The sequence below is a fragment of the Spea bombifrons genome, chromosome 5 (assembly GCF_027358695.1).
Source record: "Spea bombifrons isolate aSpeBom1 chromosome 5, aSpeBom1.2.pri, whole genome shotgun sequence".
Classification (NCBI taxonomy): domain Eukaryota; kingdom Metazoa; phylum Chordata; class Amphibia; order Anura; family Pelobatidae; genus Spea; species Spea bombifrons.
This window is the reverse complement of record NC_071091.1, coordinates 59,351,661-59,369,568: the sequence shown is the minus strand read 5'-3', so window position 1 is coordinate 59,369,568 and position 17,908 is coordinate 59,351,661. Positions and strand designations below refer to the sequence as shown.

At 37.3% G+C, this 17,908-nt stretch overlaps 1 protein-coding gene across 3 annotated transcripts in view; it reads right to left on the bottom strand.

Moving 5' to 3' along the window:
- Positions 1-15,878, bottom strand: part of PTPN3 (protein tyrosine phosphatase non-receptor type 3) — a 75,490-nt gene extending 59,612 nt beyond the window's left edge. Inside the window, exon 1 of one of the 3 annotated variants that reach the window (XM_053467252.1) lies at positions 15,314-15,878. Coding sequence is in view for 1 of the 3 variants with exons in the window: in XM_053467250.1 (XP_053323225.1) it covers positions 9,639-9,702 (64 nt within the window). In the remaining 2 variants the exon portion in view is untranslated. Of the gene's footprint in view, positions 1-9,638; positions 9,879-14,532; positions 14,661-15,313 lie in introns of those variants that run through there. The other 2 variants (XM_053467251.1, XM_053467250.1) reach the window with 2 other exon arrangements.
- Positions 15,879-17,908: the final 2,030 nt, after the last annotated feature.

Here is a 17,908-nt window from a genome sequence, read left to right as displayed (position 1 = left end):
TTTGTTTTGGGACAAATTTGGTTTCCTGCTCTTTCAGTTTGGATGAAATGCAGATGCCTTCATAATGAATAGTTAAGTGAAAGAGTTAAAAGCATGACTCTGCTGTCAATTCTCTCTTTATTGAACAGAACCCACAGGCTCTCCCCCCCCCCCAACTCTTATTTTTGCTTGCTCTGAAATTGTTTGTACTCTCTAAATATCTTTAATGCTAAAATCTGAAATAACGCAAAATGTACCGTAAAGAAAACTTGCCGGCATAGTCTGCATGTTAGTAAATATCTATACTAGGACTGTGTAGCAGGATCAATTGAATTCAAATTTCATTTTTAAATAAAAATTCATAATCATAGACATGTACTTCTTATCAATATAGAGAAAACTATGTCGAACCACTCAACCATGAATGGGTTACGTATTGATTATGACACTTTTAATCTCAGTTTGAGGTTAACCAAGAATTATGAGTATAAATAAAGCATGTAGGAGCTAACCTCTGAGAGGTTTCATATTCATTACTTATTATGACTATAAAATGTGGTCAAATAGTCAGACTCCTGTGTGCACATTAGTGGGAGAAATCCACTTACATGATTCCGGAAACAAGAGGAGGATGTTGTTCAATTACATAAATTCAAGTAATTAAAATGAATCTTTTTCTCAATTCAAGATGCTTCTGCAACCTAAATTCATGACAAGAGGCCTTAATGCATTTTCCATGAATAAAAGAGAACAGAATATTCCTATGCATTCTTTTTAATGATATTGAGAAATAAAAAGTACTCATGTATAGATTTTTGGACAGAGAAGTACATATTGTTCAGCTTTGTGATTTAGCCCCAAGGGACACAGTCCTTGCATTTCTGAGTCATGTTTAGATTTGGCAATAAGCTAATGGCTGGTGTTACCCTTACAAGATGCCAGGACGCAGAGGGATACCTTGTGAATCATTTTACCCCTAAACTAATGTATTTCCTCCACCCAATTAACATACCAGTCTAGTGTAGGCTAAATTAGTGCCAAAGGAACAAGCCCCTTTGGGAATTGGGGGCTGTCACAACTGTATGCCCTGCAAACTCTTTAGGTATGCCAAAGGAAGCACCGTGTGGTTTCACAAAGAACTGTTTATTACTTATCACCATATCTGGGAAACTTCAAGGGATGTCCCCATCCCAGAAGGCTCCGTTTTCTTCTACTTACAGGAGGCAGGAGTAAAGGGGTAGACCTTGCCATGCATTGCGGAAGGTTAGATCCCCCCCGAAAGACCTTGGATGGACGCGTATAGGCAAATTGCCACATCCTGTCCAAAGATTAAACACACTGACCCAGAGGACCAAACATCAGCTCTGATTTTCTGAGCTTACAGGGTAAAATCTGGAGAGATCCTACATATGATTATCATCTGTCCTCTCTTAGCATTATTCTCATGCGTCTAATTTTTGTTGTCTAACCGACAGCTGAATGAATAAAGGACATAAAAACATTTTTAAAGAAGTATGCCTCATTAACTGTGTATGAAAGGCATATACACATTGGTGGAGAAGTATTAGCATACCTAGGACCTTCCAGGTGTTGGCTACCCGGAACCCCCCCTCTTCGGCAGTAGGGGGGGTGATTATGTTTTGGACCAGGGCTGGTGCCATTTTTGATCAGGGTCGGTGCCATTTGTGGGCAGGGCCAGTCCCAATCTCTTTAAATTTGTATTGAGGTGGAAGGAAAAATGGGGCCTGCTTAAATGCTACTCATACGACAGAGAGAATTCATACCATGAACTGGAAAACCAGAGAAGTAACACTTCACCTGAAATCTGTGGTCAAAACCCAGAGGGTTCTGACGTATGCATATTAGATGGTAACACCTTATTCCAGTATTCACACACACTACGGATTGTATGCACTTATTCAGCAACATATATTTGGTACTAATGCGCACTAAGTGAACAGCTGCTACATGTTTAAGTTGCCGTGTACACATGTAAAAGATTCATCATAAAAAATCTGTGATACATCCCTAATTAAGATATTTATATACATACCAGTAACGAAGGTTTACAATAATATCATTCAAAAAAAAAGCAAACAATTGAATAGCAATTACTAAGAGAAGGTGAAACATAAGATCACTATTGCTTTAAACGTAGAAATATCCTACATGGAGAAAAATTAGGAAATGAGTAACATGTCTGGTATTATTCAAGGTGATCTCAACAAAGCTAAAACAAATATAAAAAAGCAAATGCCACGTGCCTTTTGTATATTGTTACAACAACAAAACAGCAATGCTTTCCTGAATCCTGATCCTGGCGATTGCTTTATAGTAAATAAATTTAAAAAACAAAAAGCAAGAAAGATAACATTATGATTGTTTACTTATGATAGAAAAATTCATAAAAACTACTTTCCATAAAAAAGAATAAGAAAGAAAAATGTTTTTACTTCACCAATTTCATTAATTTGTACAAATGTCCAAAAATAAGGAGGCCCCCCAAACAAAAAAATCAATCACCGGAGAAGAAAGAAGCAGAGGATAGAAAGAAGAAGAAGAAGAAGTGGAGCTATCGACACATGGAGAAGGCAGGGATGTATTGAGAGAGTGAGAAAGAGTGTGTCTGAGGGTGAGCAACAATGAATTAAGTTTCTAAATTAAAAAAAAAAAAACAATCTGAATCTATTTTGAACCAAAAGGGCAGGAAACAAAATTGTCTTTCAATAACTATAAACTAGCCCATCTAAGAATATACATCATTTGACACCTTGTTGGTACCCATAAGCATCTACAATTTAGTTGCCTGTGGTGTTGCACAGAAAAATATTGTCATACGAAATAAACCCCGTCCATAATGACTTCTAAAACCCAAAGGAGAAATGTTTCCTAGTTGCCAAAGGCCAAACCTGTGAAGCGCTGCTTTCCTCCATAGACACAAACCTTGCACCCTCATGAAGTCATTTTCCCAGAGCTCCAAGTAGCCTACAGTGGGAAGCTCCCTAGCCCATAAAGTCAGGGATGCACCTTGAGTTTTCTACTTTTTAGTTATGATCAACTGTAGTACATGTAAATGTAGTTATTTCAAGTGATATGCTTAGGAATGACTTACAGACAGCTTTGTATTTTAGAGTATATGAAGTTATGATCATACCTGGGAACTCTCTGGGTTTGACCCCGAGATTGCCGGGTGAGCTCCGGTTCAAGACCCGAATCCTTCCGGGTCACGGGAGCAGGGTTTTGACACGCCCCGCTCTCCGCCCATTTTTTTCCTTTAAATGGGGGTGTTTCCCGCTGCTGTCAGCAGGAACTCCCCCGACGTCATCGGGACTGCCACATCCCACAAGGGAAGGCTCTGGGCAGCCGGAGCTGAGAAGTCCCCAGGTATGGTTATGATTTGTATTTTATTTGCTTTTCTGTAAAATTGTGATCTTTAACATAAATTTTCTCAGATTAACATTAATGAAAGGTATCAGGTCATAATAGATCCAGACCTATAAAGTACACATAACCTTTATTTTATTTGAGGGAATGAAAAACGTAAAATCTGTTGATGAACAAAAATATCATCCAATGTCTTTGAAGTAGATACAACCTATATTTTTTGTTTTATTTTTTAAAGGAAGAAAAAAACACACTATAAATATATTTTATTATCTCACTAGATTCTTTCTTAATATGTGAACATTCTACTTTATTACATTTACATGGTTTATGCAGTCTATAAAATATGGAAATTTAAGAGAACATTAGTCAACGAACTAAGTAAAAGGGTGAAAAGGCATGGTAGAAGCACAAGTAGGGGAAGGGAGAATGTATGAAGAAATGCTTTAAGAAGGAGTGGTGATGGAATGTGTTATGAAATCAACAGCACAAACTCGGCACTTCTCCTCTAGAAAAAAAAGCATGTCACACAAAGGTTGTCTGGTTTGCATATGGAAAATAAGATCCATATTAACCTTTTGAAGAGTAAATTTATTTATATATATATATATATATATATATATATATATATATATATATATAAACACTAAAATACATCCATAAAATGACTAGGCCTTAGAAGACCTGTGAGGCCTTGAAAGCCTATGCGAGTCTAAGTTGTTTACCACCCTATTACTTGTTATCATTTCCCTCATAACATCACATAATAAAGAAAGACAGAATTAATTAATGTGTGAAATTGCTGCACATGATCTTACTTGGTGGATTATTTATCACACAGAATCTTTATGACTGTGCTTATTTTTACCAGTCATTCCGACAGCATTTCAGTCAGGAGTTAAAAAAGAAACCGTTAATGTGTCACCCCTACCTATTATTGTTTACTTGACTTAATTAATGTGGCATCCATACTCATTCAATTGTCATATGGACTCCTGGTGACATTTCTGGTGTCATCTCGTCATTATCCTCTCTGTAGATTTACAGCAAATAGAAACAACAGAAAAATGCAAAAGTAACAAGACTTTTAGCCATCATTGCATTCTCCTTGTCTGTCATGACCGCAGGCAATAATCAAATCTGGACACAATTAAGGCCCCCCAAAAAATTATGATTAAAGTATTGCTTCAGGGCTTTTAATATTAGTAGGGATGATGTTCTAATTCTAGTTTTAGTTACAGAAACGCTCAGCAGAGTAAACGGAATACAATTAACATTAAAAGGTGCTGTTCCATTTTGACAAAACATTAACTACGCCCTCTGGCATATTAAGCAAATAAACCTTAGCAGATCTTTTATTTTCCTCCGTTAAGTATTTAACCATTGAGTGCCAACCTTAATTTTTCCCCCCCAATGAGCCAAGGCCAAGTTTTGTTCCAGTTTTATTTAGGTGACATCATAACACACCTCACCCATGCATTGTTTCATTTTTTCAGTAGATACACTTCATTTTCTGAAAATTCCAACAGGAAACGAACAAGAACCTTTGGCTTCAACCAAGCAAGCCAAGGTTATTTTAAATGTTGACTGGCTATTTAAAGAATCATTTCTGATAACGTTTTGAGCGCCCGGAACAGTGTTTCTAATTTATCACCAAAAGTGTGAAAACCAGCAGAGTAGCTGGGACAGCACCTTTAATCTAGGTATATATATATTAGGCATAGTTGCCAACTCTCATGTTTTATTGGAGGTCTATTGTCCCAGTCCTCTGATCACAACTGCTGTCAGAACTATACATGGAGTATTAAACACGACAGATGAGAACTAGCACGGGTCACAGCAAACACTAGTAAATCACAATGTGATATACATTCCAAATTCATCCAGATCATAGCACCTTGCAAATGCCGTAATGTACACAACAGGGCAGTACAGCATTTTAAATAAGCAAATTTATGTTTCTTTAACTTTAAAAAAAAAAAGATTCTTGCAACGTGGCCTAAAACTAAACAAAATAATTCTTCTAGTGATCGTTTAATGATCCGGACGCCTGAGATCAATAAAAATGAAGCATTATACCAAAGGAATAACATTTACAATGAGACAACTAGCAATCATGAGTTCATTAAGCAATAACCTGAACGTACAAAGTGTGCTTGATAAATCGCACTGCAGTTTTAAGAAGCAGAAGTTCAAGTGACTACATGTCTGAGCAACATACTTTTTGTTTACTCAAGAATGAAGTCTACTCCAGCACATAGCAGACAGCTCCAAGTATGCAGTACTTAACCCCAAAGAGACCAGCCTAAAAAAAATCGTATTCTTCATTGAAACAAATACTTTTCCACTGATGCAGGCAGATGACAGATTTCCTTCAAAGGAATTAAAATAAGTCAAAAAAGAATTCGGATTACACATTTGCTTGTACGCACCTGTAGTCCTGTTCTAGATAAGGGCACATTCTTTCTTCAATACCAGCACAAGCACTTTGGATCTTTATAAGAATAATATTTGTAATCAACATCACACACCGGTTTATTACAGGATTTAATGTAGGATCTCTTTTTCTAAAAGACGGTATTTTCCCAGAAATAATGACATCATGCTTCGGCCAAGCATCACTCCCATGTTCCAGAGAATTGGGACACCGATAAAGAAAGCCATGGCTTTCCTGGCAAAATCAGGACTGTTCCAACTAGTATACGACAACCTCTCCTCCATTCCTCCATATGGGTTAGAGTTTGTCCCCACGGTGTGTGCCGATGCCGATGTACTCATGAAGGCCCAAGTAACACAGCAGATACCCGGGAGAAGCGGATCAATGGAGAAGAAAGAAGAATTGAGAAGAAGAGGAAGCGGAGGAGTAGAAAGGGAGACTCACACAGTAGGGAGATGTTAAGAGGATCCAGAAAACGGAATTGAAATGGAAATTCTGAGCTTTCAGTTTTGTTGAGGCCCTTCCTCATTTTCGGACATTCATACAAATTGACAAAATTGACAAATTTTGTTAAAATTCATACAAACCCAAATGCATACGTCTACTACAGATTGAGCCTATAAAGATGGGTTAATGCAATGATAAATCTATGGAAAAGCAGGGCAGATAGGGATGATTTGGAAAAAAAAATAAAAATCATATGATCGGCCAATCAGGAAGAGGATGCCAGCTGCATGCACTGATGATACATCCTCTCAGGAGTAGAAACAGGAAACATGTCTGGCAATTTTACAATAAAAATACATAAAAACATATGCAGTGTTACACCATGCTTTCTATATGTTCTGATTAATGTATACATTTTGTATCACAGCCACGTGTGTGTATATGAATGTATACACACATACATACACATATACACACACACACACACACTCTGTTTCTCATCTTTTTAGTTGTAATGTTGGTGGACTATTCTAAAGTATGTCAGGTCATAATGTCTTCTAAGACTGATCGCTGATATTCAGGACAATAATAGTCATAACCAGTGACATAGCAACCAAGTACGCATCATTCTTCACCTTCTACACTGACATTTACATTTAACCCCCCACTGAAACCTATGTATTCTTCAGTTGTTTTATTTAAGCCAACTTGCTGTATAACACATTTTTATGTGTATGTATAAATATATAATCTGAGACTGTCACATGTGGGTATTTACTGTAAGGAAGGTTACTTAAATGCTGTATGTATTTCCAACACCAGGGACATTTCTTGGGAGTCTCCTTGTAAGCCCAAAGTGAGCCTCCTTCCTCACTGTACTTAGAGGGATACCAACTTTGATTTATTTATTGATTTTCATAGCGCCATCACATTCCCCAGCAATTTAACCCCTTAAGGACAATGGGCGGTCCCTAAACCCCATTGAAAACTGCATTTTGAGCCCGTACATGTATGGGCTTTGTCATTAAGGGGTTCAAAGCTGCATGTGAGGCCAGAGCATTATCACAAACAGGTACACATTTGTGCAACAATACATGTAAAGACATCTGATGCCATTTGCATGATATTTACAAGTGTTGTCATTTTCCAATCTCCAAGAGGCTTCCCGGTCAGGAGAACTAGCTTCTCAAACAGCAGAGGGTCATGGGTAGGAGAGTACTCTCGCAAAAAATAGAAAATAAGTAATAAGTTACCGTTTATGACTTTTTGCAACAATATCGTTGCTTACAATATTGTTCCTTACAACAACCGCTTTTTAAATGCAGTCTAAGGTGGCTGTACCGATTAGAGATCTCTCCTGTAACCGGCCCATTGAGCTGCAACGCATCAGGGGTCTGATCAACCCAAGAGGGTCATCTGCCCTCCGGTTTTGTAGCAGGGGGTCTGCCCCCCTGGATCTGTCACACTGGGCCTAGTCAGCCTAGGTCAGTATAAATCAGTATTCAAACAACAGCAGGACAATAAGAAAATAATATAAACGTGTGATGAGAATTCCCCTTTAATACAGTGGTAACCAGGTCTATTGAAGTAAGAAATCCAACCCTAAGAAAAGTTGTGTGATAAAAATAAAATTCATTGATGTGTAAAAGGTTCTCCAACTAAAATATAGGTAGGTTTCAGCTCTTCTGTCACTTCTAACTGTATTGTTGGTAGGGTGGTATTCACAGTTAGAGGATTGCATTTTTAGCACATCTATTTTTATTATTTTTTGCCTCTTTTATTACATTGGAAAAGGTAAATTCTTATTGGCTTCTTGCTGTTCACACAGAGATGAAAATAAACCAATTGTGATCCCCTGTGGACTCCAAAAAATGTGATCTTTCATTATTAGCTTTTCACGCGACATGCCCAGACACTGCAGCATACATTATGTGTGCACACCGAATAAAAGTCAATCAAACGTGAAGTTAATGCCAGTATTTTAAAATAGCTGCTTTCAACTCTAAGCGTGCAGATCACATGAAAGAATTTTAACAGCGAGTTGCTGTGACCTGCTTAAAGAAACCCAAACACCGGAAAACACAATCCAGCATAGCATTCATTAAGGGCAAAGGTTATTCTTTTTAAAAGTGATGTAATAGTTATTGAACTTGAAAATACATACCGACTATCTAATTTTTAACATATCATATTACAGAAACTTAAACTAACTTTTTGATTTGAGCATCAAGCAACCATGCCGTGATATTTCGGAAGATTAGTATATTATACTATATCAGTATAGAGTCCCATATTACATGTAGGTGCTATTGTTATGAAGAAAAATATCTTCTTGACATTCAGAAATTAAATACCTTATACTTTTGGATCAGAACGTCTTTTTAATTATAAAAAGTATACATTTTTAGGTTAGAGATGGTTTACTCTGCCTAACTGGATATAACCAAAATTTCTTTACTATTCTTTAAAAAAAATTATAACATTATTAATAATTGGAAAGGTCATCCTTTAATCGGCTTTTGAAATTCTAAAATTATTTGAAACTGCTTAGAATGCAACAATTTATATATATATATATATACACACACACACACACACACACACACACACACCCACACCCCAATACATACATACATATATATATATATATATATATATATATATATATATAAATAATGTACCAGGATTGTACTGTATACAGGATTGTACAGGATTGTACTGGTCAGTGCACCCCCAATACATACATACATAGCTTTTCCATAATCGTACACCCACACACTGTATATAACATCATTTCTAACCATAAACATTCTGCTTAGATTTAGAAGCATACTCCAAGGTTGTGGGTAAAACTAACCACTAAGCATTTACGGAATGTTTTTAAGTTTTAATTAATGTTTTCATGGTTTAATTGCAACTCATTTTATTGACAAAATATAAAGAAACATAGAGGAATTGCGTTGAGCAAGTGGAAGTATCAAGATACAATTAAAAAAAATACACAAGGTTTTTACACCCAAATACTTTAAATTGCCTTATAAAACTAGTTTTTGAGTCCCAGCTGTATTACAAATATCAGGCATAACCATATGTAGTTTAAATATATCCATATTGCAAAAAGAAAAAATCCATAATAATTTCAGACATGTTCATACAACAGCTTCTACTCCTTTGGGAGGGTTTTAGACAAGATTTTGGAGTGTCCCCTTCAGCATACCAAGACATTTTGGACAATGCTATGCATCCAACCTTGTGGGAACAGTTTAGGGAAGGTGCTTTTTCTATTCTAGCCCCAGTGCACAAAGCAAAGTCCATTGCTGAATGAGTTTCACTGGTTTGCACGAAGCCCTGACCTAACCCAAAAATAAAAACCTAAAATAAAATGCCCAACCCCATCGAACACCTTTGGGATGAACTGGAACAGATGTTGCAGACCAGGCCTTCTCATCCAACATCAGTGTCTGACCTCACTAATGCTCTACTGGATAAATGGGCAAAAATCCCCACAGAAGCACTCCAAAATCTTGTGGCAGCTGTTATAGCTGCAAAGGGGGGACCAACTACATATCAATGTCTATGTATTTAGAATGCAATGTCATAAAAGTCCCTGTTGGTGTAATGGGCAGGCGTCCCAATACTTTTGTCCATATAGTGTTAATACTGCATGGAATCTTAAATGACACCTGTAGCAGCTATTTTTCAAAAAGCATTTAAAAGCACAGTAAGCTGAAGCATGGACCTGTAACCATATATGCCTATTTATCCTTAGTAGAAGATTAATATTTAACAGCTTCCACAAGCTTTAACAGTAAACAACGGAAAAGGGTGATGACCTAATAACATATTCGCCGATTAGCGTTGGGCTTCTCCCTATCAATAAACAGGAGGTTTAACAAGCTTAGCAAATATTTATCAATATGTTATGGAGCATACAGTCAGTATTGATGAATTGTGACAAACACTAATTTGTGTGTTTTTCATTATTGCAGTCAGCATGCCCCTTAACCTTTGCAGATCCAGAGAGTTACACAAAAGCAATGCTTTTTTTGTATTAAAAAAGGTTAACCAAAAGGAAACAAACCCTCTACATATAGCCGACATATGGCAAGCCATTGGACCGCGTACAGCTTTGGTTATAGCATATGTTTACCTCCCAAATTCTTTCCAAATCTCCATAAAAAAAACAACGTTTTTAATCCACAAGATAAATAGATCCTCCAAAAATTCACAATTCTGCAAAGATATATAAAAATATGGGCATAGCACAAACTACACATTAGGATGCACAAGTTATATTTTTATATATACACATTTTATTTTTCCTGTAAAACTTAAGCTAAGTAAGACTTTTCTTACTTTTGGTGAACAGCATGATTTTAAGATGTATGCTAGGATGATTAAATGATCAATGGTACATGTTTGTAATAGTTCACATTCTACAAATCAATGGAAAAATTTTTTTCTCCCAATTACAAAAAAAGAACTGAACTGAATATAAGGAAAATAAGTTGTTGGTGGATCTCTGAGCAACATGATATACTGATCTTTAGGCATCAATAAGTGGCCTAGAGACTTAGGTTGAGTAAGGTATAAAAACAAGACAACCAAGCGGGACTCTCGTAAGCCCACCATTCATGCTAGGAGAATGCCACCCGGCTAGATGGCAGGCTCATGGGCAAGGTCCTCAACTCCCGTTGCATCTGTATGTGGAAATGTATTGTATAAATGCATGTTTGGTATGTATATCTAAATTGTATAGCACTGAGTAATATGTTAGCGATGATTTATTTAATAATAAAATAATATTACACTATGAGAGATGACGATGTAAAAATGGAAAAAAAATAATTGATACTTGTTATGGCAATGCTCAAAATAATATAATACATGGTTTTCTTTTTAAACTCATTTCAAAAGTCAGGTGTCAGGTTTTACCTTTGTTTTAACATGTAAGAAACTTTTAAAAACAGGTTTACTATCGAATCTGTTGAACTTATTGAATATCCAATGCTGCCTTAAAATTGTATACACTGCAGTAAAACAACTATATAATATTTATATGTCTTGGACTCCGTGACACTACTCCTGCTTCAGTATATATATATACACCGGTATATATATATATATATATATATATATATATATATATATATATATATATATATATTTATTCCTATGCTGTTCTTAAGGCTTATGATTGGAGGTGTCGCTTATTTCCGAACACATGATATTGTATTTCATGAGAGTGCTTCTTTAGGACCAATACATCAATACAAGGCTTTCTACTGCATGGTAGCATGTTGGCTCTAGTGATTGATCACCGCTCCTGTAGCACAATGGTTAAACCTCCCTCTCTCCATCGCTCTGTCTAAGCTAGATATTATAACATTGTTGAAAGCCATCAAAAAACTAAATGTTTCAATTACTTTTATATGCACTCGGACAGATCTGATTTATTTTTTATTATTTCTCTGTAAATTGTTCTTGTTAACAAGAGGAAAGGCAAAAAATTCCTACTTTGTCTACATAGTCTTTATTTAGTCTCTTGGATTACATTTTATAACAAATACAAATAGTGTTTATGCGCAACCTACAATATTGGAAATGCCGTTTACAAAGAAACATCTTAAAACTATAAGTTTCCCAATATCAACTCATTTAGGATATTTGTGCAAACAGGACTTGCCCCTGTTGGGACTCATGACCCCCAGAAAAAATGTGTTCAAGGCCCAAACACAAACTCACAAAATACCGTATAAGCCATAGAGTCATACCTTACTTTACGTTAATTTAATTAACACATAACACCCAGCCTAGGGCCTATAGAGTGTTTAGGTCTGTCTTGCTCCCTTTTCCAGGAAGCAGCATGTTAGCTGGGGCAGTAAGATGCCGGCGACATGACTGGGTGCTGGTGGCTAAAATGCTAAAGCCCCCCCCCACTAGGAGAGAACACATTTGGCGGGCAGGAACATGTTCTTTCAATTCCTGCTCGCAAGCAAATACACTGATAACCTTGCATTCCTGTCTCACTAGTGCCAGGAGGCAGCCACCAAAACAAGCAGAAAATGTTGCTTGCAAGGCCGAAAGACAGGGCCTGCAAAGCGAGCATTGTTTGAGGTACCACAAAATAGCCTGATGGCCACCAGAACCTTTTCTTTTTAAGAGATAAGTGAGGTAAATGATAACTTGACAATAAGGCATACCATGTGAATAAAAACCCTTAAGGGAAGGGGGCTTAAGTGTCAGACTGGTTAGGTGGACAAACACCATTAAAAGGTGTATCATATGACATCCTTTAACTTCAAGAAGCTTTATCAAGTTCCTGTCAGTAAGATAATAAGTTTTTAAAAAAAGAACATGTCTGAGCTTCCATTAAAGTGGTCAGTATGAAGCCATTGGGAAATAGGAACCGAGTGTCTCCTGGGGGGCTTTCTGAATAATGTATCATATAACATTAGAAACTCACATATATGTTATTGATCTCTAACGTATGCATAACCATCTCAAAATATATATTATATATATATATATATATATATATATATATATATATATATATATATATGTTAAACATAACTTTCACTTTTTTTTTCCATAAAACAAGAGTTGAGTAACCCTCTGCATGCCAGATGATAAACAATGCTTTGTTACCCCATAGATTTTAAGTGTGATTTTTCTGTGTTATTTTATTTTTTATAATAAAAAGCTGTCTAGTACAATGAAATTTGCTCTGATTCAAATTCATTCTGCGGTTACCACTTAATTTTGTTATCTCCCTTTCTCTATGGGTTTCTTAAAGAGCCCTCATACGCCGATTACTTGGTAATCCCATATTAGCTTTACAGGGAGGATATATTAGATACCAGCTACAGACTGGAAATATTAAATAATACTAATCAGCATTCACTACATTAATAATAATTAAACCAACTCGCAGAATGAGCCGTACAAGTCAAGACGGCAGAGAACAATCCTTTTTAAGGCTAAATGATAGAAATTGACTAATTTTCATACAAGTGCAAAACCATATAACACTTAATGACACCTGACCCTTTTCACAATAATTTTGCAGGTTGATAATCTATTAAAATCTAAATTTGCTAACTGAATAAAATACTGGGTTATGTATCAATACAATTCTGGTTATAAGTTTAACAATATTTTTTTTTAAACACAAACTTGGATACATTTCAGAAACCAGGTAGCGACGGCTCCTAAAATTCTACTGCTGCCACCTAACTTTTTCTGGCACCTTATTCGAATGTGAACTAAAACCCAAGCGTGGCTCCTGCTTCTAAATTCCTCATGTGCCCAGCCGCGGATACACGTATTCAGTGTCTTTAAAGATGAATCATATTAGTGCCAAAGGTTTGAACAACACACCCTTCTAAAGCCACAGTAACATTGTTCCTGAAATTGGAGAATTCCAATAGTGGCCCCCTCCTCCTCCCTTACACGCCGCACAGTATGAAACCAGGCTCGGGGTAAATATTGATGTTAGTTGCAAAACTGAAGAAGAAAAAAAAATACGATGTAAAGGAAGGCCGAGCCAGCAGTTTACACTTTGTTAACATGCCTACACCCGCCTACTTGTGCTAAATTAAAGGGCTAAGTCCATTCGGGGGGAAAAGAAAAAAAAGGAGACGAGAAAAGCATGCTTCCAAATGAGACATTAGCCAAGCAATTTTAATCTCAGACGGAATAAGATTATGGGCTTGGAACATATAATTTTCAGGAATAACTGAAAACATAGAATTCGACGACAGATAAGAACCATTCAGTTCATCTAGTCTGTACACCCCCCCCATTTTTCGTCACTCAGACCTTAATCAGTCCTTGGTCTTGACTTAGCTTCAGAATAGCCCTAAACTATTCCCTTATCTCTACCACTTACTCTGGGAGGCTTTTCCACTTATCTACCACCTACTCTGTAAAACGTACACAACTCCCACAGATTTTTTTTTGTTTTGTTTTAGTTTTCTTTTTACATTCTTGCTACAGTTTATAGTTTCCTTCTGCAAACCTTTAATTTCTCAACAGTTCCATGAAACTAACCCCCCCCACACACAAAAATGAGGAATTAAAAGACCGCACAACAGAAAAAAAGGATTAATAGAACTACACATACTATGGGATCAGCATTCAGCAAGTGCATTGGAATCTCAGATCTGATTTTCTTTCATGAGCCTTAACCCTTAAATGTGCAGTTTCCCTAAAGCGCTGAGGGGAATAACTAACGACTGATTTTCCCCTTTGCAATCTTTGATCAAAGAGTCTGTGCCTACCTGTCACTTGAGCCAGGTCCTGCTCCCAAACCCACGCATTATGAGATTAGCAAAACCTGCTTTACTACTCAGGAAGTTACAATGCACTTCTGCTACAGGTAATAAATAATGCCCTACTCTTCCGGAGTCACCCACACACACACACTATATAATATATATACGGTATATATAATTATACACACACATACAAACATATATTACACACACATATACATTATATACATATATATTATACATATTTATATATGTATATACATATATAAATATGTATAATATACACACACACAAACTCACATATATATTGTACATATATAACATACACATACAAACTCACATATTTATAAATATATATATATATATATATATATAAATATATATATATATATATATACACACATACACACACACACACACACACACACATTATACACATAGAGGCTATAGTTTTTTTTTTCCACGCTGACAACGTACACCTTGATAGTGACAGCTCCACTACTTCCCCATAACTCATCAGAGCATTCTAACCACGGACTCTTGTTTATGTTTCTAAACATGTTTGTTACAATGACTTTACAGGGCTGGCTGGGAAAGCAGAGATCTTCCGATGAGTCCGATGTGATTGACACGAGCGCACAGATGTACACTCCGCTCATGCACGGACACTGTTCTCCCCCACACACACACACAACACACACATACACACACTGTACACACTCACACCCGGCTGCTTCCGTGCAGCGCTGAGTACAACGCCTTCTCTCCCCACACTGCAGTGATTTACCTGCACCATCCAGATCCTCCTATTCTAGTCCAGTCCGGTGCTGCGGTCCTCCTCTCCCGGTGGAAGCCAACCAGGCAGAGATTAAAGCGATTCTGTATCTCCTCCAAGGTCCAGGGATCAAGGCTTCTCCTGACAAAGAAAAGCAGGTGGTGCCCCCAGTACAGCGCTGTCCCACTCCTAATAGAAAGCCTCCTCGTCCTTGTGTGGCTCTCCCCCACCTTTCTTCCTCTTGTCACTCCACACTTTACTCCAGCAGAGCTCCACCTCTCCCCCTGCCTGGATATGTATATTTCATTATCATTGATCACTACAGCAGCAGCAGGCAGGGCATACAGATATTTCAGCGAGATCTCCACTGGAAGCGTCTGTTTGATGGCTTCTCCTTTCCTTTTCTCACCCCTCCTCTGTGTGTGTGTGAGTGTGTGTGTATATGTGTGTGTGTGTGTGTCTATGTGTGTGACATCAGCTGGATCCTCCCCTGAGTCTCACTAAACTGCTTCCAAGAGCAAATATATCCAACACACAGTCTAGATCGCACTCCTCCAGGCTTCTTTTCCTGTTGCAGCTTGCATCTGACTTTGTGCTCTTTGAATCTCTAACAGAGAAGGAGTGCCAATCGAGTCCAGCCTGGGTTTGTACATTCCCATCCTATTAGGAGGCAGGAGCTTCATTTGAAAGAGGCTGGTGATCTAACCACAGCAGGCTCACACATTACTGCAAGATCAAACATTTATTCAGGGGATTATTTAAATTTCATCTGTTCCCAGATCTAATGACCCCTACAAAAATGTCTACCGTAGCCTGACACTCATGAACTATGATATGTCTCTGATCATCTTATAACTTTATTATTGAGATTATTTATGATGATAAAATAGATATTTTGTTAGATGAATATAAGCATGATTATTCTTATAAGTAAACAATGGTAAATTGGTATTCTGTTTTAGAAATGAATCGGAATTAGATAACATTTGCTATTCTTTCCCTCCCATCTGAAAGGAATTAGATTCTGATTAGAAGGAGAAAAATCACATAGAATTTGTATAATTAGTTGTGTAAAAAGTTACAAGATGTTAAATGACACCAAATTATGTGTGCCTGTGAACTTGGGGGTTTGATCCGGGTCACACGATTGGTACGCCTGTCTCAGGGTCACACAGCTCAACCCTTCATATTCTACGCTGCTTAAATAATACCACAGTTTCCCCTGTGTTAAATATAATGTAAAGAAATTTTACTTTACTGATAGGGTTGTAGATAACAGGAACCGTTTCCCTGCAGAAGTGGTAGAGGCTAATACACTAAAGGGAACTTAAACATGCTTGAGATGGGCCAAGGCTGTATCTTGGCCTAGGCCGACTAGGGTGGCTTTTTACAGGGAGCGGCAGAAAAAGCCACCCATACCCAGAGCCGGCCCTCACATGGGGGTTCATTCTGGATAGATTTGTGGAAAAAGAGAAGTGTTTCTGCACCTCTCTTTCTCCATGAATCTATCTGCTTTGCTGGTCAATCAGTGCACTTCCGCAAGGCAGAGCCACTGGGACAGTCTCTCCCCTGTTCCTCCAATTGAGGAGGGAAGGGAGGGAGTGTGACCTGTGTGTCAGGATGAATGTGCATGGATGTAAGTCTTGGCACTGTTAAGCTGCCTGGGGCCAAACATAGCAGAGACAAGCTGTTTGAGGACAAGGATGGCACTGGGAAGCTGGGGACAAAGACGACAGGCACTGTTAAGCTGTTTGGGTACAAATATGACACTATTAAGCTGTGTGGGGACTAATATGACACTGTTCAGCTGTTTGCAAGTTATAACTTCTAATATCTAATGTTTGCGATACACTATTGAGGGATTAGTATTTCAAAGGTCTCAAGGTCAACTCTTTTTGAAAGTTCCCATGTAGTAAAATAGCACATTATTCAAATTTAAAGTCAAAGCTGAATGTAGACTTTCAAGTGTACTTGCAAAGGAACTAAATTTTCTACCACGTTCCTTATTAGAAGATGTATACATAACAATTCTATTCCTGTAACTGTAGGCTATATCCACTTAGTCTTATTTTTGCCTCGTCAACAGTATTGCCACTTATAAAGCTGTCTGAATTTGCAGTGATTTATTTTAATCTCACTGAAGATTTTTTTTTATATATATACAATTAACTGATAAAGTCAGATGCAAACTGGGAGAGAATTGCAATTCAAAAACTGAACTACAGCGCATTTTATAGATACATGGTCAGCAAAAGGATTTTTAAATAAAAGTGACAATACGTCTCCATTTTGACTTAGCTATAGCAGGGTTTCATTCTACATATACATGTTTTATATTTAAATGACATTATTGGGCCTAAGTGTTTTGACGAGGATAGTGGTGTCATATCAGGCGTTTGTGCATGTGTGTGTAGTCGCCCAACCGTTCTATATAGTGCTTTATGCAGTTAGTTACAATGTTTTTACTTTTAACATACTAAGCATTTATCCCTTACGTTAAGAACATAGGCTTTTTCAAATGCATTTGGGTTCCCCGTGTAAGACTCACGTCAACCTCCATCTTCATATGTCCAGGGATCAAGACACACACACCTACCTAGTGGTTCC